This window comes from Podarcis erhardii (assembly GCF_964252035.2).
Source record: "Podarcis erhardii genome assembly, chromosome: 7".
Taxonomy (NCBI): Eukaryota; Metazoa; Chordata; class Lepidosauria; order Squamata; family Lacertidae; genus Podarcis; species Podarcis erhardii.
Genome location: NC_138511.1, coordinates 84,464,840 through 84,488,676, shown reverse-complemented (window position 1 = coordinate 84,488,676; position 23,837 = coordinate 84,464,840). Strand labels below are relative to the sequence as shown.

Here is a 23,837-nt window from a genome sequence, read left to right as displayed (position 1 = left end):
TACATCACTACTGGGAAAACCATAGCTTTAACTATACGGACCTTTGTTGGCAAGGTGATGTATCTGCTTTTTAAGATGCTGTCTAGGTTTGTCATTGCTTTTCTCCCAAGAAGCAGGCGTCTTTTAATTTCGTGACTGCTGTCACCATCTGCAGTGATCATGGAGCCCAAGAAAGTAAAATCTCTTACTGCCTCCATTTCTTCCCCTTCTATTTGCCAGGAGGTGATGTAAACAGCGTTCCGTGTGCTGCGCTGGCTCGCCAGATGCAGCTTTGTCACGCTGGCCACGTGACCCGGAAGTGTCTCCGGACAGCGCTGGCCCCCGGCCTCTTGAGTGAGATGGGCGCACCAACCCCAGAGTCTGTCAAGACTGGCCCGTACGGGCAGGGGTACCTTTACCTTTACCTGATGGGACCAGTGGCCATGATCTTCGTTTTTTTGATGTTAAGCTTCAGACCATATTTTGCGCTCTCCTCTTTCACCCTCAATAAAAGGTTCTTTAATTCCTCCTCACTTTCTGCCATCAAGGTTGTGTCATCTGCATATCTGAGGTTGTTGATATTTCTTCCGGCAATCTTAATTCCGGCTTGGGATTCATCCAGCCCAGCCTTTCGCATGATGAAGTCTGCATATAAGTTAAATAAGCAGGGAGACAATATACAGCCTTGTCGTACTCCTTTCCCAATTTTGAACCAGTTGTTCCATATCCAGTTCTAACTGTAGCTTCTTGTCCCACATAGAGATTTCTCAGGAGACAGATGAGGTGATCAGGCACTCCCATTTCTTTAAGAACTTGCCATAGTTTGCTGTGGTTGACACAGTCAAAGGCTTTTGCATAGTCAATGAAGCAGAAGTAGATGTCTTTCTGGAACTCTCTAGCTTTATCCATAATCCAGCGCATGTTTGCAATTTGGTCTCTGGTTCCCCTGCCTCTTCTAAATCCAGCTTGCACTTCTGGGAGTTCTCGGTCCACATACTGCTTGAGCCTTCCTTGTAGAATTTTAAGCATAACCTTGCTAGCATGTGAAATGAGTGCAATTGTGCGGTAGTTGGAGCATTCTTTGGCACTGCCCTTCTTTGGGATTGGGATGTAGACTGATCTTCTCCAATCCTCTGGCCACTGCTGAGTTTCCAAACTTGCTGGCATGTTGAGTGCAGCACCTTAACAGCATCATCTTTTACAATTTTAAATAGTTCAGCTGGAATACCATCACTTCCACTGGCCTTGTTATTTGCAGTGCCCATTTGACTTCACTCTCCAGGATGTCTGGCTCAAGGTCAGCAACCAGAGTACCTGGGGTGTACGAGACATCCATATCTTTCTGGTATAATTCCTCTGTGTATTCTTGCCACCTCTTCTTGATGTCTTCTGCTTCTGTTAGGTCCTTACCACTTTTGTCCTTTATTATTGTAATCTTTGTACAAAATGTTCCTTTCATATTTCCGATTTTCTTGAACAGATCTCTGGTTCTTCCCATTCTGTTGTTTTCCTCTATTTCTTTGCATTGCTCGTTTAAGCAGGCCTTCTTGTCTCTCCTTGCTATTCTTTGGAAATCTGCATTCAATTTCCTGTATCTTTCACTATCTCCCTCGCATTTTGCTTGCCTTTTCTCCTCCGCTATTTGTAAGGCCTTGTTGTACAGCCGCTTTGCTTTCTTGCATTTCTTTTTCATTGGGATAGTTTTAGTTGCTGCCTCCTGTATAATGTTCCGAGCCTCCACCCATAGTTATTCAGGCACTCTGTCCAGCAAATCTAAATCCTTAAACCTATTCCTCACTTCCACTGTGTGTTCATAAGGGATTTGGTTTAGATTGTATCTTACCGGCCCAGTGTTTTTTCCTACTTTCTTCAGTTTAAGCTTGAATTTTGCTATAAGAAGCTGATGATCTGAGCCACAGTCAGCTCCAGGTCTTGTTTTTGCTGACTGTATAGAGCTTCTCCATCTTTGGCTGCAGAGAATATAATCTGATTTTGATGTTGCCCATCTGGTGATGTCCATGTGTAGAGTCATCTCTTGTGTTGTTGGAAAAGTGTGTTTGTGATGACCAGCTTGTTCTCTTACAGAACTCTATTAGCCTTTGCCCTGCTTCGTTTTGATCTCCAAGGCCAAACTTGCCAGTTGTTCCTTTTATCTCTTGATTCCCTACTTTAGCATTCCAATCCCCTATAATGAGAAGAACGTCCTTCTTTGGTGTCACTTCTATGAGGTCTTGTAAGTCTTCATAGAATTGGTCAATGTCAGTTTCTTCAGCACCAGTAGTTGGTGCATAAACTTGGATTACTGTGATGTTAAAAGGTCTGCCTTGGATTCGTATTGAGATCATTCTATAATTTTTGAGATTGCATCCCAGTACAGCTTTTGCCACTCTTTTGTTGACTATGAGGGCCACTCCATTTCTTTTACGGGTTTCTTGCCCACAGTAATAGATATGATAGTCATCCGAACTGAATTCGCCCATTCCCGTCCATTTTAGTTCACTGATGCCCAGGATGTCAACATTTATTCTTGCCATCTCATTTTTGACCACATCCAACTTACCCAGGTTCATGGTTCTTACATTCCAGGTTCCTATGCAATATTTTTCTGTACAGCATTGGACTTTCCTTTCGCTTCCATGCATATCTGCAACTGAGCGTCCTTTCGGCTTTGGCCCAGCCGCTTCATCAGCTCTGGATCTACTTGTACTTGTCCTCCGCTCTTCCCCAGTAGCATGTTGGACACCTTCCGACCTGAGGGGCTCATCTTCCAGTGTCATAACTTTTATATGCCTGTTGTCTTTGTCCATGGAGTTTTCTTGGCAGGGATACTGGAGTGGCTTGCCGGTTCCTCCTCCAGGTGGATCACGTTTGGTCAAAACTCTCCACTGTGACCTGTTCATCTTGGGTGCCCTGCTCGGCATAGTTCATAGCTTCTCTGAGTTATTCAAGCCCCTTCGCCACGGCAAGGCAGTGATCCATGAAGGGGAGATTGGTATTAGTATACAGGTAAACAGGCCAGATCACACCAAACATTTGGAGCAGTTAACATATTACTTTAAACAACCATGGCTCCCCTCCAGGAAAACCTGTGAACTGTTGTTTGTTATGGGTGCTGAGATTTGTTAGGAGAACTACAATTCCCAGAGCTCCCTGCAGAGAGGGATTGATTCGTAAATGACTGATAATTGTAGGTCTGTGAGAGGGGAGGTAGAGTCTCCTAACAACTCAGCACCCATAACAAACTACAGTTCCCATGATTATTTCAGGGAATCTATCACAGTGCTCTGAATGTGCTGCTGTCTCTGAGAACAAATGCCGGAAAATGACACGTAAGGGCAGGTGGTCTTCTCTTTGTACAACCTACTTGCAAGCTTTGCAGAGATATCAGCCTATTGCTTTTGAAAGCAGAATGATGGATGCTCTGCTTTGGAGCCCAAGGAAGTATTAAGGAAAAAACAAAATAAAAAAATTCCTTCCAGTAGTACCTTAAAGACCAACTAACTTAGTTCTAGGTATGAGCTTTCGTGTGCATGCACACTTCTTCAGATACACTGAAACAGAAGTCACCAGACCCTTCTATATAGTGAGAAGGTGGGGAGGGGTATTACTCAGAAGGGTGGTGGGAATGGGTGATTGGCAGATAGCTGTGATGAGCCTGTTGACGACTCTTAACGACTGCAATAGGTCTTACAGGAAAAAGCAAGGGGTGAGAAGGTGAAAAATGGCTTTGTCATGTATAATGAGATAAGAATCCAATGTCTTTGTTCAGACCAGGTCTCTCCATAGTTTTAAGTTTGGTAATAAGTTGCAATTCAGCAGCTTCTCTTTCCAGTCTATTTCTGAAATTCCTTTGTAATAGAACAGCTACTTTGAGATCTTGTATAGAATGTCCTGGGAGATTGAAGTGTTCTCCTACTGGTTTCTCTGTCTTGTGATTCCTGATGTCAGATTTATGTCCGTTTATCCTTTGGCGTAAGGTTTGGCCTGTTTGTCCAATATAGAGAGCTGAAGGACACTGTTGGCATTTGATGGCATACACAATGTTAGACAATGAGCAATTAAATAGTCCCGAGATGGTATGTGTGATGTTGTTGTATCTGTAACTGTATTAAGAAAAAGTTATTCTTAAAACAGTACCTGGGCAAGGAAATGGTGGGGATGGTACATATAGAATAAGTAGAGAAGAAGAAGAACATACGTTTAGGAACATTGGAAAAGGTTTATTGAATATATGGTGGGAAATTGTGTACACTTGAAAACGTTGGCAGCATTAAGATAAATTCAACAGTGTAAATAAGTTTTGATGGATGGAATAACGGAATACTGAATTATTTAGTTTTTGTAAAATATGCAGGGATTTATGATGTGCAAAATGAACTATGGAAAGAGGAGAAGGGAAGTCACTGATATTTTAAGGATGTTTAAATGAGTATTCTAAATTGTAAAACCGAAAAATTAATGATAGATAGAGAGGAAATGGTGAAGATGGTAATAGTATTTCTCCCTCTGACCTGGAGGAACCAGAAACTCAATGCAGGTTTTGCTTGTGAGCATGTGCTGAATGCCTTCCTTTTATTACACCATACAGTGCCTCTGATCACATGCAGAGTGCTTCAAAGAGGCACTTTTAAAACAATCGTTGTTAACGACAATCCCTTTGGACATTTGCAGACATTTCCAAAACCTCATTCTTTATTTAAATCACCACGATCTTGCATAAATTAGATAAATCAATGTCGAAAACGACAAATGAATTTTCAGCCTGGTTTCAGTCTTCCTGTCGTGGCACCTGGTCAAAAGAATGAAATCCTGGCTAAGCCAGTAAAACCTTAGTTCCAGTTACAGATAGGTAGCCGTGTTGGTCTGCCATAGTCAAAACAAAACAAATTCCTTCCAGTAGCACCTTAAAGACCAACTAAGTCAGTTCTTGGTATGAGCTTTCGTGTGCATGCACGAAAGGTATCTTCTTCAGATACGAAGGTATCTGAAGAAGGAAAACATCAAATATCTGAAGAAGTGTGCATGCACACAAAAGCTCATACCAAGAACTGACTTAGTTGGTCTTTAAGGTGCTACTGGAAGGAATTTGTTTTGTTTTTCCAGTAAAACCTTGTCTTGTTGTCAACCAGGGAAGCAGCCTTTACATATTTCAACACCTGGTCAAATGAATTTTATCTGACAGCACCATATCGATTTGGACAGGTCTTTCCCTCTTTCCTTAAAAGGAGCTCGTCTCCTCCGGCTTGAGAACACATAGAGTAAATACATATCCAATTCCAGGTAAGGGCAAGAAATCGACCGGAGACTTCATTTGCCGCCTTTGAGCATGCCCAGAACACAAGGCACATGCTCAGTAGCATTGGAACAGGAGCCTAGACGGCATTTCCGCCCGTACCGAATGTCACATGACTTGTCCAAGATGGCTGCGCCCATGTTGGTAAGTGACCTGGTGGAGGTGCATGGTTTTTTCCCCTTGGCAACCTTGTCTTGGCCATGTTAGCAGCGGAGCTGGAAGGACCGGGGGTGGGGAGTCGGAAGCGAGGAAGTGTTTACTTTCACATGGCCGGCATGGAGACGAGAATGTGCTGTTGTTGCTGCTTTCCATGTGGCTGCTGGGGAAATTGATGTTTTCCTCCCCAAATTAATCTCTGCTCTGCCCGGCTGTCACCTTTTCTACGGGCTCTTCGCCGTTAGCAGCAACTTGGCAGACAGAAATTAAGCAAGGGGCGCTTATTCCTACTGTTGAATTTCTCCGCAAGCAAAGCTTCCATTTGAAGGACTTTATCAGCAGCAAGACTTAAAAAAGTGGGAACCGGCAGCACTCCTTGCATCTCCTGAGGGAAGACGATGAGTGCTCATAGCTACTTTGGTTACCTTGGTTATTATACCAGAGCTGCTGTGCTTTAACAGCTGTGACAAAAGAGATAATTTAGTAGCTGGAAACTTTCCCCATTACTGCATCTCTCTGCTGGGGATAATTTCACCTGTTGCATTTTTGCCTGACACCTGCTACTGCTAAAAGCACAGGAGCCTTGCTAGGAAGATGTCAGCAGCACATTCTCCCATCCCAGCAAAAAGGGTTCCCTCCTAGCTGATGCTGCACTTTCCCTTCCTCTCTCCTTTTGTACAGTCATTCATGGAGACAGTTGCTCTTATAATAGAGAAATGTGTATTGGTTTCTGAGTAGCCGAGTTCATAAGTGTCTAGTCTTTATTTTGTGTTGGCTAAACTGAAACACCTACAGCTCCTTGGGTTTGCACTTGTTTTCATTACCGTGGTACCTTGGGTTACAGATGCTTCAGGTTACAGACGCTTCAGGTTACAGACTCTGCTAACCCAGAAATAGTACCTCGGGTTAAGAACTTTGCTTCAGGATGAGAACAGAAATCACGCAGTGCCAGCGGGAGGCCCCATTAGCTAAAGTGGTGCATCAGGTTAAGAACAGTTTCAGGTTAAAAACAGACCTTCGGAACGAATTAAGTTCTTAACCCGAGGTACCACTGCAATGTGGATTCCAAATACTGTTTGCTGTGCGACCAGCTGGTGGTGCTATACATCAACAAAAGATGCTGCTTCTGTGTTTTGACTATTTTATTCTGTACAGCATTCGTAATATGTAATTTTATAATGTTGGGTTGCTGTTTTTGCCTTGCAGGGCTCTTGTGCTGTTAGCAACTGCATGACAGACAGAAAATGTGTAGAAGGAGTTTTTGCCTTCTCTGTTGTCTCCTTGCCAGGAAATCAGTCACCTGCTGGATTTCTGACCTTACCCAGGGTTGTGCACTATTTAAAAGCGTTTACAGCTCAGTCCTGGCCATGTCTACTCCAGTGTAAATCCTGCTGAATTTAGTGGGGCTTGCTCCCAGGAAAGCGCGGTTAGGATTGCAGCCTAATCCCATTTAGCTGAGAGTAAGCCCAGTAGATGGGACGCGGGTGGCGCTGAAGGTCAGCAGTTCGAATCCCTGTGACGGGGTGAGCTCCCGTTGCTCGGTCCCTGCTCCTGCCAACCTAGCAGTTCAAAAGCATGTCAAACTGCAAGTAGATAAATAGGTACCGCTCTGGCGGGAAGGTAAACAGCATTTCTGTGTGCTGCTCTGGTTTGCCAGAGGCGGCTTAGTCATGCTGGCCACATGACCTGGAAGCTGTCTGTGGACAAACGCCGGCTCCCTCAGCCTATAGAGTGAGATGAGCGTGCAACCCCAGAGTCGGTCACGACTGGACCTAATGGTCAGGGGTCCCTTTACCTTTACCTTTAAGCCCGGTAGAATTTAATGGAGCTTGCATCTGAGTAGACAGTGTTAAGCTTGTTCTGCTAATCCTCTACGTGTAATTAATTGGTTAAATCAAAATATTGCTGCCTCTAATGGCAAACTCAGGTAGTAAGTGCCAACAGAAGCAGAGCCAAGACAAAACTTAGGTGCATGGTTGGTTGTAAGGTTTGTGCGCGCGTTCCTGTCCACTTTCCATCTTTTGAGTTAGCCCAAAATGTCTGAAGAGGGCTATAGCGGATTGTTGAAATGAGTTCATGAGCGGAGATGTGAACAGGAGACTTCCCTTGCTCACTGTGCAAAGTGGCAGTGGGGAGAGCAGCACAGCAGCACAACAGAAGTCTCAGCTCTGCAAATATCCAGAGGAATCTGGTTGCTTGCTGTTAAAAATAGAACATTAACCTAGATCAGGCACCCTCAACCTGCAGCCCTCCAGATGTTTTGGCCTACAACTCCCATGATCCCTTGCTAACAGGACCAGTGGTCTGGGATGATGGGAATTGTAGTCCAAAACATCTGGAGGGCCGAAGGTTGGGGATGCCTGATCTAGATGGACTACATGTTCCGATCCAGTTGACTTTCTCTTTTGTTCTTATGGCTGCACAGGAAGAAAGTGTGAGAGGTAACTCTGAAACTGCTGCTGTGCAATTTCCCTCCCGTGATTCATAAGGCAACATCCTAATTGCTTAACTAGTCTGAGATTTTTTGAAGCGGATGCAGCCAGCCTTGCTGCGGTGCCAGAGGGCAACTTGTAAACAGGACTTTTCTTTTCCCTGGCTTGTGATTGATTTGGTTGTCAGCTAGACGGGCTGGGAAGAAATGTGGTCTGTTGGTTCCCCTCTTTAACATTTCCTTTCCTGTTTCTCTGCTTGAGAGCAATTGAGCCCTTAATACATCTGTTTGGCACCTTGGATTGCGGATGGGATTGCCAATCCCTTCCTGTGTTTTGTCTCTTATGAGCAGTGTGTTGTCTGAAGACATTAACAGATGAGGATGTTCGCTTGCCACACAGTTCTTCCCCCCCCCCCTCTGGCCGGTTTAGCAACCCTATTTTGACAGATCTGGATGTAAGAGCTCCAGATCCGAATCCTGGTGAAACAATATGGGCTCACCAGGAGGACCAACTGTTGGTTGTGCATATAAAATGGGAATTGTGGCGTGTTTCTGTGGGTGGGTGTAGAAGGAGGCAAAGAAAGGATAAGAGAGAGATTGAGGACAGCAGATCTAAATAGACTGGAGACCAGCAGTGCTTAAGAACACAACAGCCCTGCTGGATCAGACCTATTTATTTATTTATTTATTTATTTATTCATTCATTCATTCATACATACATACATACATACATACATACATACCCTGCCTTTTCCCCCTTTCCCCCGGAACGAATTAAGTACTTAACCTGAGGCGGGTGGTGCTGTGGGTTAAACCACAGAGCCTAGGACTTGCCGATCAGAAGGTCGGCAGTTCGAATCCCCGCGACGGAGTGAGCTCCCGTTGCTCGGTCCCTGCTCCTGCCAACCTAGCAGTTTGAAAGCATGTCAAAGTGCAAGTAGATAAATAGGTACCGCTGCAGCGGGAAGGTAAACGACGTTTCCGTGCGCTGCTCTGGTTTGCCAGAAGCGGCTTAGTCATGCTGGCCACATGACCCGGAAGCTGTACGCCGGCTCCCTCGGCCAGTAAAGCGAGATGAGCGCCGCAACCGCAGAGTCGGCCATGACTGGACCTAATGGTCAGGGGTCCCTTTACCCTTTACCACTGTATGACCAGGTGGCACCTACACTGCTGATGGCATCCTTCCTGTGAGACCAGGTGGCATCTGGTCCTAGTCTGGCTGATGGAGGGGAGCTTTCTGTTCTCCCTCCAGCTTTGACAGCCACCAGATGGACTGGGCACTGCTATGGCTTTCCCAGTGGCTGCTTTTCCCAGGTACAGTGGAACCTTGGTTCTCAAATGGCTTGGTTGACGAACAAATCGGTTCTTGAATGCCGAAAACCCGGAAGTAAGTGTTCTAGTTTTTGAACATTTTTCAGAAGCCGAACATCCGACGCGGCTTCCGCTTGAGTGCAGGAAGCTCATACAGCCAATCAGAAACTGCGCCTTGATTTTTGGTTTTGGGAGTCAAACGAACTTCTGGAATGGATTAAGTTTGAGAACCAAGGTTCCACTGTACATGGTTAAAAAAGTAGGGAAGAGGATGTTGTTAGACTCCAACTCCCATCAGCCCCAGCCAACGTGAGCAATGGCTAGGGATGCTGGCAGTAGGGCTGGGTGATTTGAATTCCATATTGTGATATCATTTTTACAATTTTTGACCAGGTGATATATCGTGAATCATGATGGGTGTGGGTGTGTTTATGTGCAAAAATTACAATGCAGGAAAAAACTTATTTCAGACTTTGTGGTATATCAGTATATTGCAATGTTTAGCTGGTGATATATTGCGATGTTGAAAACCACATATCACCCAGTCCTAGATGGGAGTTGGAGCCCACCAGCATATATAGAGCAGAATATATACCGTAAATGCCAAAAATTATGTGAGAGATTTATATTGCAGGATGAGTTAACAAGCCGCTGACCTGGAAAAGTGGAAGAACGGTGGCCTAAAAAGGATTTATTGTGTTAATGTGGGAAATTGTCACATTACATTTCCAACCTCCCGTTGGAGATGCAAGAAGGAATGACACAAGGAAACTGCAATATTTCGACAAAATGTGTCTTCCTTTCCAAATAACTCTCTCTCTCTCCCTCACCCCTAACCCTGGTTTGTGCTTTCTCCAGTTCCAGCACAGCAGAGGCTTCGTCTCATTATGCTACACCAGCCTCCGGTATAGGAGCAAATCAACTCTCCCCACTCCAGGTCCCGTGAAAAGCAAGTTTCTCCAGTACCTCTGCGACCGCTTCTATGACATCGAAACCATTGTAGACTTTGGCAAGAGGCTAAGGCTATGGAACGCACAAAGGAAAAACAGGTATATGCCCCTGCCTCGTGTTTTTCAGGAACGTCTCTGTTGGGAATCTGAGGTGAGAGACCCACATGGCAGAAGTTGTCCCCAGTTCCAGTCACCACACAGAGGCAGCTTAAGGTCCAAGACAGTTTACAGCTGCAGAAGATAAGGCTTCAGTAATACAGTTCCGGATGCTAATGTATACAGTATGTACAGTTTGTAGGCTTTGCAGATACAGATAAGGCAATTCTCCACATACGCACATTCAAGGCATAAGGCCTCTCCCGGTATGCCCCACGGAGGACCTTAAGGTCCATAAATAGCAACACCCTAGAGGTCCCGGGCCCTAAGGAAGTTAGATTAGCCTCAACCAGAGCCAGGGCCTTTTCAACACTGGCTCCAGCCTGGTGGAACGCTCTGTCTCATGAGACCAGGGCCCTGCAGGATCTGATTTCTTTCTGCAGGGCCTGTAAGACAGAGCTGTTCCGACTGGCCTTTGGCTTGGAGTCAATTTGATTCCTCCTCCCTCTTTCTTTTTTCCTTTCTCCTCCTGTGATGAGGCTGTATTTTAATGTTTTAATGTTGTATTTAACCTTGTTTTTAAGTTGTATTTCAATCAACTTGTTTTTATTATTGTTAGCCACCCTGAGCCCTTGGCTGGGGAGAGCAGGGTATTATTATTATTAATAATAATAATAATAATAATAATAATAATAATAATAATAATTTATTATTATTAAGGCACGTGCGTGACCACAGATGCGGGCACCATTTTCAGCCCCGGAAGGGGGCAGGGTCAAGGGCATCACGCCAACACACACTTTGCCTTGGAACACAACCTGCGTGCAAATTACAGATATATACAAGCACAAAGCATTTCTGTTGCTCCAGCAATTAAGGCGTAACAGACTCCAGCTCACAGACAGTCTCGCTGACTGACTAATGAGCTGATATGCATTAATCACTTATGGCAATGGCTCAGTGCCGCCTATATAGCAACTGGCTTCGCTGACCTTGCACATGTTGCCTTACCTCCTACATGGGGTGATTTTGCCCGTGAAGGTAATTAACCCCTTCCTCCATGTCCAGTTCCTCCAACAGTTTCTAGACCAGAGGTGACCCTCTAGGCATCACTGGGCTCCCAGCTCCCACCAGCCCCAGCCAACATGGCCAAAGGGAAGGGATGATGGGAGTTGTAGTCCGACATCCTGCCTGGGGATCCTTGAATCGGGACTGTTTTCACACACTAGCAACACATCCTGTAGAATTCTATCCGTGATACTTCAGCTGCACAATCAGAATGGATTTCAGGAACCAAAAAGTCATACTGTATTGAAAAAAATACGACTTTCGAGCCCTCTGGCCCCAGAATGGGAACCAGGCGTTCCGTTTTGGTAACAGTAACCCCGGTTTAAGGAGTCATTTGGCGCCTAGCTTATAGATAATAATAACAATAAATTTTTATTTACATCCCGCCCTCCCCAGCCGAAGCCAGGCTCAGAGCGGCTAACAACAGTAAAATAGTACAGCATTCTAAAATCAATTCATTATAAAATCAGTTCAAACCAAATTGATGGCAAACATTGGGCTAGAGTTCTGTGAGGATTACAGAAGAAGGGGGTCAGACTGTGCCTTGGCCAAAGGCCTGGTGGAACAGCTCCATCTTGCAGGCCCTGCGGAAAGATGTCAAGTCTTGTGACAGAGCGTTCCACCAGATCGGGGCCACGGCCAAAAAAGCCCTGGCTCTGGTTGAGGCCAGCCTAACCTCCCTGTGGCCTGGGACCTCCAAGATGTTTCTGTTTGAAGACCGTAAGGTCCTCCGTGGGACATACCAGGAGAGGCGGTCCCGTAGGTACGAGGGTCCTAGGCCATATAGGGCTTTAAAGGTCAAAACCAGCACATTAAACCTGATCCTGTACTCCACCGGGAGCCAGTGCAGCTGGTATAGCACTGAATGAATGTGATCCCGCGGCGAGGACCCCGTAAGGAGTCTTGCCATAGCATTCTGCACCCGCTGGAGTTTCTGGGTCAGTCTCAAGGGCAGCGCCACGCAGTGGCGTAGCGTGGGGGGTGCGGGGGGGCTGGCCGCACCGGGCGCAACATCTGGGGGTTAGGGTTAGGGGGCGCAAATCCACGGGTTAGGGGGCGCAAATTACTTGCCTTGCCCCGGGTGCTGACAACCCACGCTACGCCACTGGCGCCACGTAGAGCAAGTTACAATAATCCAGTCTGGAGGAGAGCTCAGTGTGGAGGAAGATGGCGGCAAAGTTGGAAAGGAAAGAGGGATTGAAAAATGAGCGCCATAAAGTGAGCTTCCTATCACCTCAGTAGCTTTAGACCACGTTTGTTTGTTTTGTTTAATGCCCTCCTTTAATGTTTCTCGCTGTGGGATCGGGTGAACGACAAAGAGCCGGTTACAAGTGATTTGAATGACTAACATGCCCCAACTTGACCCTCAGATACAACATCCAGGCGAAGAACTATTTTGGGGAAAATATCGCAGCTGCCGTCTTTGTCCTGGCTTTGAAGGGAAGCATTAGGTACGTCAAACGTGCTCCGGCCAAAGCAGTGCATTGTGGGAGTTACCTGAGGATCTCTATAGATTCCCGCTTGGTGTTTTCTTTGATGTTATTTCCAGTTTTATAGCCCAAGGCAGCTGGAATAAAACTGGGAGGGCGGCTTGTTCTGCCAGTTTTCTGTGGGAGCCATTTTGTTGATCCCAGTCACTCGTGCATTTAAAACCACCTCTAGAAAAACCCCTCAGGAAAGGAGAGAGAAAAGGCTTTTAAACAAACATAGCTATTGTTTGCTGAGCTTCTTGTCATACAAAAATACATACAATGTATTTCAATGTATTTTTACGTTGCCCTTTTTTTGTTGTTCAATAAATTTATCAATGAATCAATTTTATTTATTGATAGTTATTCAGAGATATACAGAAATACATACCCATTGTAAAGTATCTTTTTATATAATATGCTGAAATAAAACAGAGCTAAAAAAGAGCAAAGTCAGAAAGAAGAAAGTATAAGAAAAGGAGAAATCTAAAGAAGAGAAAGCAAGAGAAAAGGAAAAGAAAGAAAAAACTAATGAGAGATAGAGTAGAAAAAAGGAGTTCTGACTGTCTGCAGCCACATATGATTTTTATTTTTTAAGATCCAACCATTCTCTCTTCTATAAAACAGTATTTTTTTTTCAGTCTTAAAATCCAACTATTAGAAGTTCATTTTCTCTTTCAGGCAGAAAGTCCCTAAGAAATTTTCAATCCTTAACAAATATTAGTAGTGATTTTTTTTCTAATTAAACATGTTAGCTTAGCCATCTCAGCCAAGTCCAATAATTTTATCAGTCATTCTTCTATAGTGGGTCTTTCCATCTTTTCGCATGTAGTAGTTTTGTCACAGTAATCCTATATTGGAATAATTGTCCATAATCGTTTTCTAATTGTATGTCCATTGGTCCTAAAATAAAGAGTTCTGGCTTCAGTTAGAAATTAACTGGTAAAAATATGTTGCAGTAGAAGCATATTTGCATAAAAACACATGTGATTAAAAAAAAAAATGTACAAAGGAACCCCCCATATCAGTAGCAGAAAAACTTGGCAGCACAGCTAACAGCAAACCCTATTGCCTAAGGCAGTCAAAGACCTCTGAGAAAAGGTTAAGTTTTTACCTGGTGCTACCTGCCAAGGAGCCAGGTGGAAATCACTAGGTAGAGCATGCCTGGATAGAGCAGGTGGCGCTGTGGTCTAAACCACAGAACCTAGGGCTTGCCGATCAGAAGGTCGGCGGTTCAAATCCCTGCGACGGGGTGAGCTCCCGTTGCTCGGTCCCTGCTCCTGCCAACCTAGCAGTTCAAAAGCACATCAAAGTGCAAGTAGATAAATAGGTACCACTCTGGCGGGAAGGTAAACGGCGTTTCCGTGCGCTGCTCTGGTTCACCAGAAGCGGCTTAGTCATGCTGGCCACATGACCCAGAAGCTATACGCCGGCTCCCTCGGCCAGTAAAGCAAGATGAGCGTCGCAATCCCAGAGTCGTCCGTGACTGGAACTAACGGTCAGGGGTCCCTTTACCTTTACCTGCCAAGGAGCCAGGTGGAAATCACTGTGTAGAATATGCCATAAGGGGGACCAGAAAAGGCCCTTTTCCCTTGCCATCATTCTCTGAGCTTCTCTCAAAGTTGGAACCTGTTAAATGTCCGAAACTAAGAACAGTCTTACAAAAAAAGCCAGCACCCAAATTCTGTAGAGAGAAAAAGCCAGATTCCAAAATAAGAAGAAGAAGAAGAAGAAGAAGAAGAAGAAGAAGAAGAAGTTATTTATATCCTGCCCTCCCCAGCTGAAGCCGGTTTCAGAGCGGCTAACAACAGTAAAAATCACAATCAATTAATTGAAATACATTGTAAAATCAATTCAATTCTAAAATCAATTCAGAGTCAAATTAATGGCAACCATTGGGCTAGAGTTCTATGTGGATTACTGAAGGAGGGAATCAGACTGTGCCTTGGCCAAAGGCCTGGTGGAACAGCTCCGTCTTGCAGGCCCTGCGGAAAGATGTCAAGTCCCGCAGGGCCCTAGTCTCTTGTGACAGAGCGTTCCACCAAGTGGTTGAGGCCAGCCTATCCTCCCCGTGGTCCGGGACCTCCAAGATGTTTTTGTTTGGAGACCATAAGGTCCTCCGTGGGACATACCAGGAGAGGCGGTCCCATAGGATTATCTGAATAATCCTGCCAGTTTTACACCCCTCGCACGCACACGTCATCTGCTTCCTGCCTTTTGCTGATGCTGCCCCGTGAAAGAATCACCTACAAGAACGGGTTGTAACAAAGCAACATGGTTTTTGTTTCAGGCTCCGGGGCAAAACGGAATGGGAGGACCAGAAGGGCGGCTTGGTTTTCCTACAAGAGAAAGACACCTGCTTGGAAGGAGCCAACCTCAGCGGCTCCATCATCAACTACGACGGCCTGGATAACCTGGGTAATAAGACGTTGTGCTTTTGAGTGTCCAGAGGGCTTTCAGGTGGCCGGACCTGTGTTGTCCTCGCTGCAGGAATAGGCAGCTGGAGGCTCTGGGTTCAAATGTATCCGTCCTCCTACCCCCACAGCAGTTTCAAGCAGTTGTTAAATAATAGGGGGGAGACAGGGGGCTGTTAATGAAATCTGCAAGCCTCCTCCCTCCCCGAATCCCCCAATTTTAGTTAAATCCCCCCACCTTCATAGCCTTCTTTTAAAAAAAGTCGCTAAAGGGGTCATCACAGAAGATAAGGAATCTGGGTCTCCTCTGTCCCTCTCTCTCCAAGGACACCCCTTCCCATTATTGATCTTACCACTTTCTCCTGGGCCCCATCTGCACAATACATTAAATGTACAATGGTACCTCGGGTTAAGTACTTAATTCGTTCCAGAGGTCCGTACTTAACCTGAAACTGTTCTTAACCTGAAGCACTACTTTAGCTAATGGGGCCTCCAACTGCTGCTGCCGCACTGCCGGAGCATGATTTCTGTTCTCATCCTGAAGCCCTGAAGCACTATTTCTGGCTTAGCGGAGTCTGTAACCTGAAGCGTATGTAACCCGAGGTACCACTGTACTCTTACACCACTTTAAGCAGGCATGGTTCCCCCCAAAGAATTCTGGGAGCTGTAGTTTGTTAAGGGTGCTGGGAGTTGTAAGGAGATCCCATTCCCTTCACAGAGCTACACTTCACAGAGTGGTTTAACAATCGGTCCCTCTTCTCAGTCAGCTCTGGAAAAGCGCTGCAGGAAGAAGCCCTTCCTTTTTAGCTGTCCTGGATCTTCAAAAATGCAGCCACAAGTTCTAGTTTTAGTGCGGCAGAGAGGGAGCAAAACTTTTCCCCTACACACTTTCTCCAGGCCATGTGTAGTTTTATAAACTTCTGTTGTGTCGCCTCGCCCTTTCTCCAAACTGAGAAGCCCCTGGCGCTGCAAACTTTCCTCTTAGGGAAATTGTTCCATCCTGCTTGATCACTTCTGGTTGCGCTTTTCTGAACCTTTTCCAACTCTGCAATCTCCTTTTTGAAGTGATGCAATTAGAGCTGTACGCTGGCATTATTCGTCCTGTTTGCACCAGCCCAACGCCTTAGCAGGGCACAAGGAGGGCAAGTTTTTCAGGCGAGGTTGATCAGAACCACACACGGTATTCTAAGTGCAGTTGCAACATAGGTTTGTATGGTGGTTGCTGTCTAACAGGAAAATTCAATAATACTAGTAATAATTTTATTATTAATACCCCGCCCAACTGGCTGAGTTTCCCCAGCTACTCTGGGCGGCTTCCAACACATAGAACCATACATGGAACATGAAATTTATTACGGTCAGAAACCAGCTTGAGAAACACAAATGGAACTACAATCCCAATAGCAAAACGAAACATTTAAAACAATATACAACAATGGATTTTAAGTTTAAAAGTGTGATAGGCATATAAACACATAAAAACTTTAAAATAGACTACCTTAGAGAAATGGCCCAAAGTCGCCCGTGGATCCGGGTTTGGGATTTTTCTTAACAAACCAGATTGAATCGGGGGATGATCTGCGCCTACAGATCTGTGCGCAGAATCTGGTGACAATCTGGGTTGTCTTGTGGTCTTTGCCTAACAGGAAAAGAAAAAGGTTTGCTTTACTGGGAGGTCAGCAAGCCCCACCGGCAGGGTGTCAATGGATTCATAGAAACATAATAAAACATCAAATGTTAGAAAACATTCCCTGAACAAGGCTGCCTTCGGATGTCTTCCTAAAGTTTTGTAGTTCTTTGTCTCCTTGACCCTGAGTGCTCACTGGAAGGACAGATTGTGAAGCTGAGGCTCCAGTACTTTGGCCACCTCATGAGAAGAGAAGACTCCCTGGAGAAGACCCTGATGTTGGGAAAGATGGAGGGCACAAGGAGAAGGGGACGGCAGAGGACGAGATGGTTGGATAGTGTTTTCGAGGTTACCAGCATGAGTTTGACCAAACTGCGGGAGGCAGTGGAGGACAGAGGTGCCTGGCGTTCTCTGGTCCATGGGGTCACGAAGAGTCGGACACGACTAAACGACTAAACAACAACAACAACATCTCCTTGACATCTGATGGGAGGGTGTTCCACAAGGCGGGTGCCACTACAGATGCAGCTTCACATCTTGCAGTGAGGGAACCACCACTCAGCGCTGGATCTCAGTGTGAGGGCTGGACGAAGAGGGTGGAGACGCTCCTTCAGGTATACAGGGCCGAGGTCATTTAGGGCTTTAAAAGTCAGCACCAACACTTTGAATTCTGCTCGGAAACATCCTGGGAGCCAGTGAAGATCCAGTAGGACTGGTGTTATATGCTCCCAGTCACCAGTCTGGCAGCCACATCCTGGATTAGTTGTGGTTTCCGAGTCACCTTCAAAGGCAGCCCCATGTAGAGCACATCGCAGTAGTCTTAAGTGGGAGATAACCAGAGCATGTACCGCTCTGGCAAGACATTGCGCAGGCAGGCAGGGTCTCAAGTCGGCATACCAGATGGAGCTGGTAGACAGCTGCCCTGGACACAGAACTGATCTGCAGTAGCCAGTGATTTTTTTTCTGGTGATACGCAATCATATGGACACTGAGGTCCAGTGCCGAGGGCCTTCTGGTGGTTCCCTCACTGCGAGAAGCCAAGTTACAGGGAACCAGGCAGAGGGCCTTCTTGGTAGTGGCGCCCTCTCTGTGGAACTCCCTCCAGTCAGATGTCAAAGAGAAAAACAACTACCAGACTTTTAGAAGACATCTGAAGGCAGCCCTGTTTAGGGAAGCTTTTAATGTTTAATAGACTATTGTATTTTAATATTTTGTTGGAAGCTGCCCAGAGTGGCTGGGGAAGCCCAGCCAAATGGGCGGAGTATAAATAACAAATTATTATTATTATAAATTATTATATGGGTGGAGGGGTGGTGTAGGAAAGGAAATGGCAACGTATCATCAAATATCTATCATGCATCTGATAGAATTGGGTTCTGGGCAACACCTCTTCCCTCCCCCTCACCGCCCCTCCACAATAAATTTGTTAGGTGCTACAGAGCTGCTATGTTTTTACTTTTAAGTCCCTGTCAGAGAAAAAGGCAGGGTATAAATAAATACACATCATAACAATAGGGTTGCAGAGTTCTGTTTTGGATCTACTTTTTAGCACTGAGCACACACCTGTCTGGACCACGTTACCTGCTGGCAGGCAGTGCAAGGGGTTGGGCTAGATGACCGCAGGGGTCCCTTCCAGCTCTGCGATTTGAAGATTGGCCACAGCCAGTTTACAAACCTGCTTTTCCTTCCCTTCCTCCCTCCCTCCCGCAGTCAACCAAAGAAACCTGAAGCAGCTGGACTTCAGCAGGTGCCCCTACATTGACGACTGGAGTCTGAGCCGCCTTCACAACTTTGCAGACACCCTGCAGGAGCTTTCGCTGGCTGGGTGTCCGCAGGTCACTGAGAGGGGGCTGGCCTGCCTCCACCAGCTCGAGTGAGTACCAGTCAGTCGAAGGGGGTCCGAGTCGCGTTGCCTAGCAAGCAGGGGCTAGGAGTCTCCAGGGAACTCTTGCCTGAGAGCAGAATGCAGATACAAAGTCAGAGGTCCAGTCCAGAGGTTACAGATGGAGAACCAGTGTCCTTCCAGGAGTTGTTGGACTACGGTTCCCAAGAGTTGCAAAGGTTGATGGGAGTTGTAGTCCGGAAGCGTTTGGAAGGTTTGCCTGTCCCCAATCTAAACCACATGGACCGAAAGGCGAGGGAAGCACTTTAAAGGTTTTAACCTTTAAAGCTCTATATGGCCTAGGACCCTCGTACCTACGGGACCGCCTCTCCTGGTATTAATGGTTGCCATTACAGTGGTGCCTCGCAAGACGAAATTAATTCGTTCCGCAAGTTTTTTCTTCTTGTGAGTTTTTCGTCTTGCGAAGCACGGTTTCCCATAGGAATGCCTTGAAAATCAATTAATGCGTTCCTAGGGAGACCGCCTTCAGACTAGGTCTGGGGACAGTCTGTCCCCGGACCTCTTCTGAAGGCTGGCGGGGGGGGGGGGAGAATGACTTTTCTCCCCACCGCCAGCCTTCAGAACAGCCTTCTGAAGGCTGGCGGTGGGGAGGAAAACCTTCCTCCCACCGCAAGTCTTCAAGACAGGTCCGGGAACAGAGGAGAAGCGCCGCGTGCCTTCCCCTCTGTTCCCGGACCTGTCCTGAAGGCTTGCGGCGGGAGGAGGGCTTTCCTCCCCACCGCCAACATTCAGAATGCTGTTCTGAATGTTGGTGGTGGGGAGGAAAAACCCTCCTCCCACCGCAAGCCCCGGGAACAGAGGAGAAGCGCTGCGTGCCTTCTCCTCTGTTCCCGGACCTCCCACCGCAAGCCTTCAGGACAGGTCCGGGAACAGAGGAGAAGGCGCGCTGCGCTTCCCCGCTGTCCCCGGAGATTTCCCTATGGGCTTTCGTCTTGCGAAGCAAGCCCATAGGGAAATTCGTCTTGCGAAGCCACTAAAAAATCGGAAAACCCTTTCGTCTTGCGGGTTTTTCGTTTAGCGAGGCATTCGTCTTGCGGGGCACCACTGTAATTTGATTTTGAATTGATTTTAGAATGAATTGATTTTAGAATTCATTTCAATTGATTGATTGTGATTTTATGTGAACTGTGTTGCTTTTATTGTTGTTGGCCGCTCTGAGCCCGGCTTTGGCTGAGGAGGGCGGGATATAAATAAAATATTATTATTATTATTATTATTATTTATTAAAGCTGCCATGAGTCAGGCAGAGACAACTAGGGAATCAGGACAATCTGGAAGAGGTTTAGGGTCATGGAGCATCTTCCTTGATTTGCAACCCTGAGTCAGGACAGGGTGTGGCCCTTGCAGATGAGCTGTTCCTTTAGGCTCCCTGCCACCCACGGTGTCGCCAGTTTTCCAAAGGTGATTTCCCCTTTCGGTTGTTTCGGGCCAGCTATTCAGGACTGCCCCGTGATGCTGAATGGCAGGAACTTCAGTATCGAGAAAAGGAAACGTTTCTCCCCACAACCTGTCATTAGCTTATGGAATTCCCGGCCACTAAAATTCCACCAGCTTGGGTATTTCATTTTTTTAAAAAAGGATTAAGCAACGTTTATAGAGCAGCCAATCTGCCGAGGGCTGTTAGCCATCACGGCTAAATGGAACCTCCACATTCAGAGGCACTGTACCTTCGCGCAACCTTCATAATTCTCTGTTTTAGTAATACGCCGGAAAGCTAGCCGATCTGGTTTGTTGAATTTGTGTGTTGCTCGTAAGTCCCAAAGCGATTTACAAGGACCAGATAAGTACCGTATTTTTCGCCCTATAGGACGCACTTTTCCCCCTCCAAAAATGAAGGGGAAATGTGTGTGCGTCCTAGGGGCGAATGCAGGCTTTTGCTGAAGCCTGGAGAGCGAGAGGGGTCGGTGCGCACCGACCCCTCTCGCTCTCCAGGCTTCAGGAAGCTATCCGCAAGCCTTGAGAGCTCCGCGGGAGTTCCCGTCGGAACTGGGGCCCGCTGCACAGCGCACCCTGGGCTTCATGCAGATATCGGGCAGCCCCACAAGCTTGGGGGACAGCGGGGAGGCGGAGCGCCGCCATCCCGCTGTTCCCTGACCTGGTTTGGAGGCTGGCGCTGGGAGAAGCGGGCTTCTCCCCACCGCCAGCCCCAGACGCTCGGGGGACAGATATCCGCAAGCCTGGGGAAACCGGCGCGACTTCCCGCCGGGCTCCCTAGGCTTGTGGATAGCAGCCTGTTCTGGGGCTGGGGTTGGGGGAAGCTCGGGCATCCCCCGCCCCAGCCCCGCGCCTGGGGAAAAAAATAATCCCCCCTTTATTTCCTCCCCAAAAAACTAGGTGCGTCCTATGGGCTGGTGCGCCCTATGGGGCGAAAAATACAGTAATACAATGGAAAATACAAAAATGTATTTTTAAAAAATATAATCAGAGTAAACACAAAGCAGGCTAAAAATAATGCATGGGGGTGGATCATGTAAGTTAACCTTGATTGGTTAAATTTGCCTCTAGTATTTTTTTAAAAAATGGGAGCGGGCAGTTCTTCTTCAGCCCAGCGGACACATGTCCTTATGGGTGGTAAAGGTAAAGGGACCCCTGACCGTTAGGTCCAGTCGTGACCGACTCTGGGGTCGCGGCGCTCATCTCGCTTTATTGGCCGAGGGAGCCGGCGTACAGCTTCCGGGTCATGTGGCAAGCATGACTAAGCCGCTTCTGGTAAACCAGAGCAGCGCACGGAAATGCCATTTACCTTCCCGCCGGAGCGGTACCTATTTATCTACTTGCACTTTGATGTGCTTTCGAACTGCTAGGTTGGCAAGAGCAGGGACTGAGCAACGGGAGCTCACCCCGTCGCAGGGATTCGAACCATCAACCTTCCGATCGGCCAGCCCATGAGGCTCACTAGTTTAGACCACAGGGCTACCCGCGTCCCCCCTTATGGGTGGGGGCGGAGGCAAAAATTCGGCAGTGCAGCAGATGGGGCTTTTACCTTTGCACAACAGGGCTACATTCCTGCCATGCACAAAATAGACATTTCTGCAACACCCCTGTCCATCCAGCTACATGAGAGGCACTCAGAAGACTTATTCCAGCTAATGAACATCACCTGAGGAAGAGTGATGGAGCAGCACTGGTAGAAGACCCGTCACGACCCAGGAAGCATCTCAAGGGATTCTGTATTCAGTCCCTGGGTGCGAGTCCCTAGTTTAGACTTCGGTTTACGAAATTTATATTTCTCTCCTAGCTGCAGAAAGTCCTGAAGTGGCTTCCAACCCAAGTAAAAACACAATAGCAAAAATAAATAAATCACATAACTTTGTTGAAATCACACTGAAGGATAGTCAAGGATGTAATATCATAAAAGGGTTTATCCCCGATATTACCCCTCTACCTAGCCTACGGTGAACCAGGAAACAAACCATTCAATCATGGGTCATAACTATGAACACAGTTCTGCGCCTGTATTTTAAAAGAAACAACGTCCTTGCATTGAGACATGATGTATGTGTGTCACAGCTTAGGGGAGGCCTTGCCGTTCTGTTCTAAGATTACGTTTCCCGTCTTGCATAATGGGCAAGATTAGTTTTCATAAAGGCTAAATTAGTATTTGGCTCAGTTAATCAACCAGGATGTGGTTAATTGATTGCTGCACTTGTTTAATTGGCCACACACCAGAGCCCTCATTAAAATCCCCCCTGATTAATCCATTAAGGCTTTGGGTGTTTAATCTACCATCGAGTGTTGTTGTTGTCGAGTCATTTAGTCATATCCGACTCTTCGTGACCCCATGGACCAGAGCACGCCAGGCACTCCTGTCTTCCACTGCCTCCCACAGTTTGGTCAAACTCTTGTTGGTAGCTTCCAGAACACTGTCCAGCCATCTTGTCCTCCGTTGTCCCCTTCTTCTGCCCTCCATCTTTCCCAACACCAGGGTCTTTTCCAGGAGGTCTTCTCTTCTCATGAGGTGGCCAAAGTGTTGGAGCCTCAGCTTCAGGACCTGTCCTTCCAGTGAGCACTCAGGGCTGATTTCCCTAAGAATGGATAGGTTTGATCTTCTTCCAGTCCATGGGACTCTCAGGAGCAGGCACCCCCAACCTGCGGCCCACCAGATGTTTTGGCCTACAACTCCCATGATCCCTAGCTAAGAGGACCAGTGGTCAGGGATGATGGGAATTGGAGTCCAAAACATCTGGAGGGCCGCAGGTTGGGGGTGCCTGCTCAAGAGTCTCCTCCAGCACCATAATTCAAAAGCATCAATTCTTTGGCGACCAGCCTTCTTAATGGTCCAGTTCTCACTTCCATAAATCACTACAACTTTGCTGAAAGCCCTCTCTATTGGTAAAAATTTGCTTTATGAACCCTCCCTCTCTTGTCCTTTCAGGAATCTCAGGTTCTTGGATGTCTCCGACCTGCCCTCCGTCCGCCACAAAGAACTGGTTCGGATCCTGCTGGAGGAGATGCTGCCTCAATGTCACATTGTGGGGATGAACTATCCCGAGGGGGTGGACCTGCCCTTGGACTCTGACAAACAGGGAGGCGAAATAGAGGAGGAGCACCAGGGAGGTGCTGGAAGCCAGAAAAAGAGAGAGGTCTCCATTTGAATGGGGAGGGCCGCATCTCAGAGACTCTTCCCCCACCACCACCACCAACCATGCAAATCGGAGCGTTCCCCCAAAGGCGACACAAAGACAACAAAATATGTAGTTGCTCTAAGCAGGGATGGGGAATCTGTAGCCCTCCAGATGTTGCTGGACTCCAACTCCCATCAGCCCCGGCCAGCTTGGTTGGTGTTGAGGCATGATGGGACTTGGAGTCCTAAAACACAGCCCCCCCCCCCCCGTTCTAAATAATGCCTGCACTACGGTTATTTCACTTTCCTTATGTTCCTCCACATAATAAACAGACCCTCCGTATTCTGGCAATGTGTACCTCTGAGCTTTTATCGTTCCCTTTTAAATGTTTTATGTAGTTTTGCAGTTTCATTGTTCTGTATGGGACAATGACAATAAAGATATATATCGTATACCTCGGGTTACATACGCTTCAGGTTACATACGCTTCAGGTTACAGACTCCGCTCACCCAGAAATAGTACCTCGGGTTAAGAACTTTGCTTCAGGATGAGAACAGAAATCGTGCTCTGGCGG

The 23,837-nt window shown here is 46.8% G+C and overlaps 3 protein-coding genes across 3 annotated transcripts in view; 2 read left to right on the top strand and 1 right to left on the bottom strand.

The window, feature by feature from the left end:
* BCKDHA (branched chain keto acid dehydrogenase E1 subunit alpha) overlaps window positions 1-23,837 on the bottom strand; it is a 103,866-nt gene that overhangs the window by 24,161 nt on the left and 55,868 nt on the right. The gene's annotated exons all lie outside the window — the stretch shown is intronic.
* B3GNT8 (UDP-GlcNAc:betaGal beta-1,3-N-acetylglucosaminyltransferase 8) overlaps window positions 1-23,837 on the top strand; it is a 106,401-nt gene that overhangs the window by 46,123 nt on the left and 36,441 nt on the right. The gene's annotated exons all lie outside the window — the stretch shown is intronic.
* DMAC2 (distal membrane arm assembly component 2) lies at window positions 5,290-23,609 on the top strand. The gene is made up of 6 exons (XM_081869485.1): window positions 5,290-5,416; window positions 10,029-10,219; window positions 12,655-12,735; window positions 15,044-15,171; window positions 18,505-18,667; window positions 23,073-23,609. The coding sequence occupies exons 1-6, from the start codon at window positions 5,306-5,308 to the stop codon at window positions 23,290-23,292; spliced, it is 894 nt and encodes a 297-aa protein (XP_081725611.1). The 5' UTR covers window positions 5,290-5,305; the 3' UTR covers window positions 23,293-23,609.

Excerpts from the sequence above, each read along its gene's own strand:
- DMAC2 (XM_081869485.1), top strand. The coding sequence starts at position 5,306 with ATGCCCAGAACACAAGGCACATGCTCAGTAGCATTGGAACAGGAGCCT. Across the intron at positions 10,220-12,654 it reads AACGCACAAAGGAAAAACAG|ATACAACATCCAGGCGAAGA; the intron begins GTATATGCCCCT and ends CTTGACCCTCAG. Across the intron at positions 12,736-15,043 it reads GCTTTGAAGGGAAGCATTAG|GCTCCGGGGCAAAACGGAAT; the intron begins GTACGTCAAACG and ends TTTTTGTTTCAG.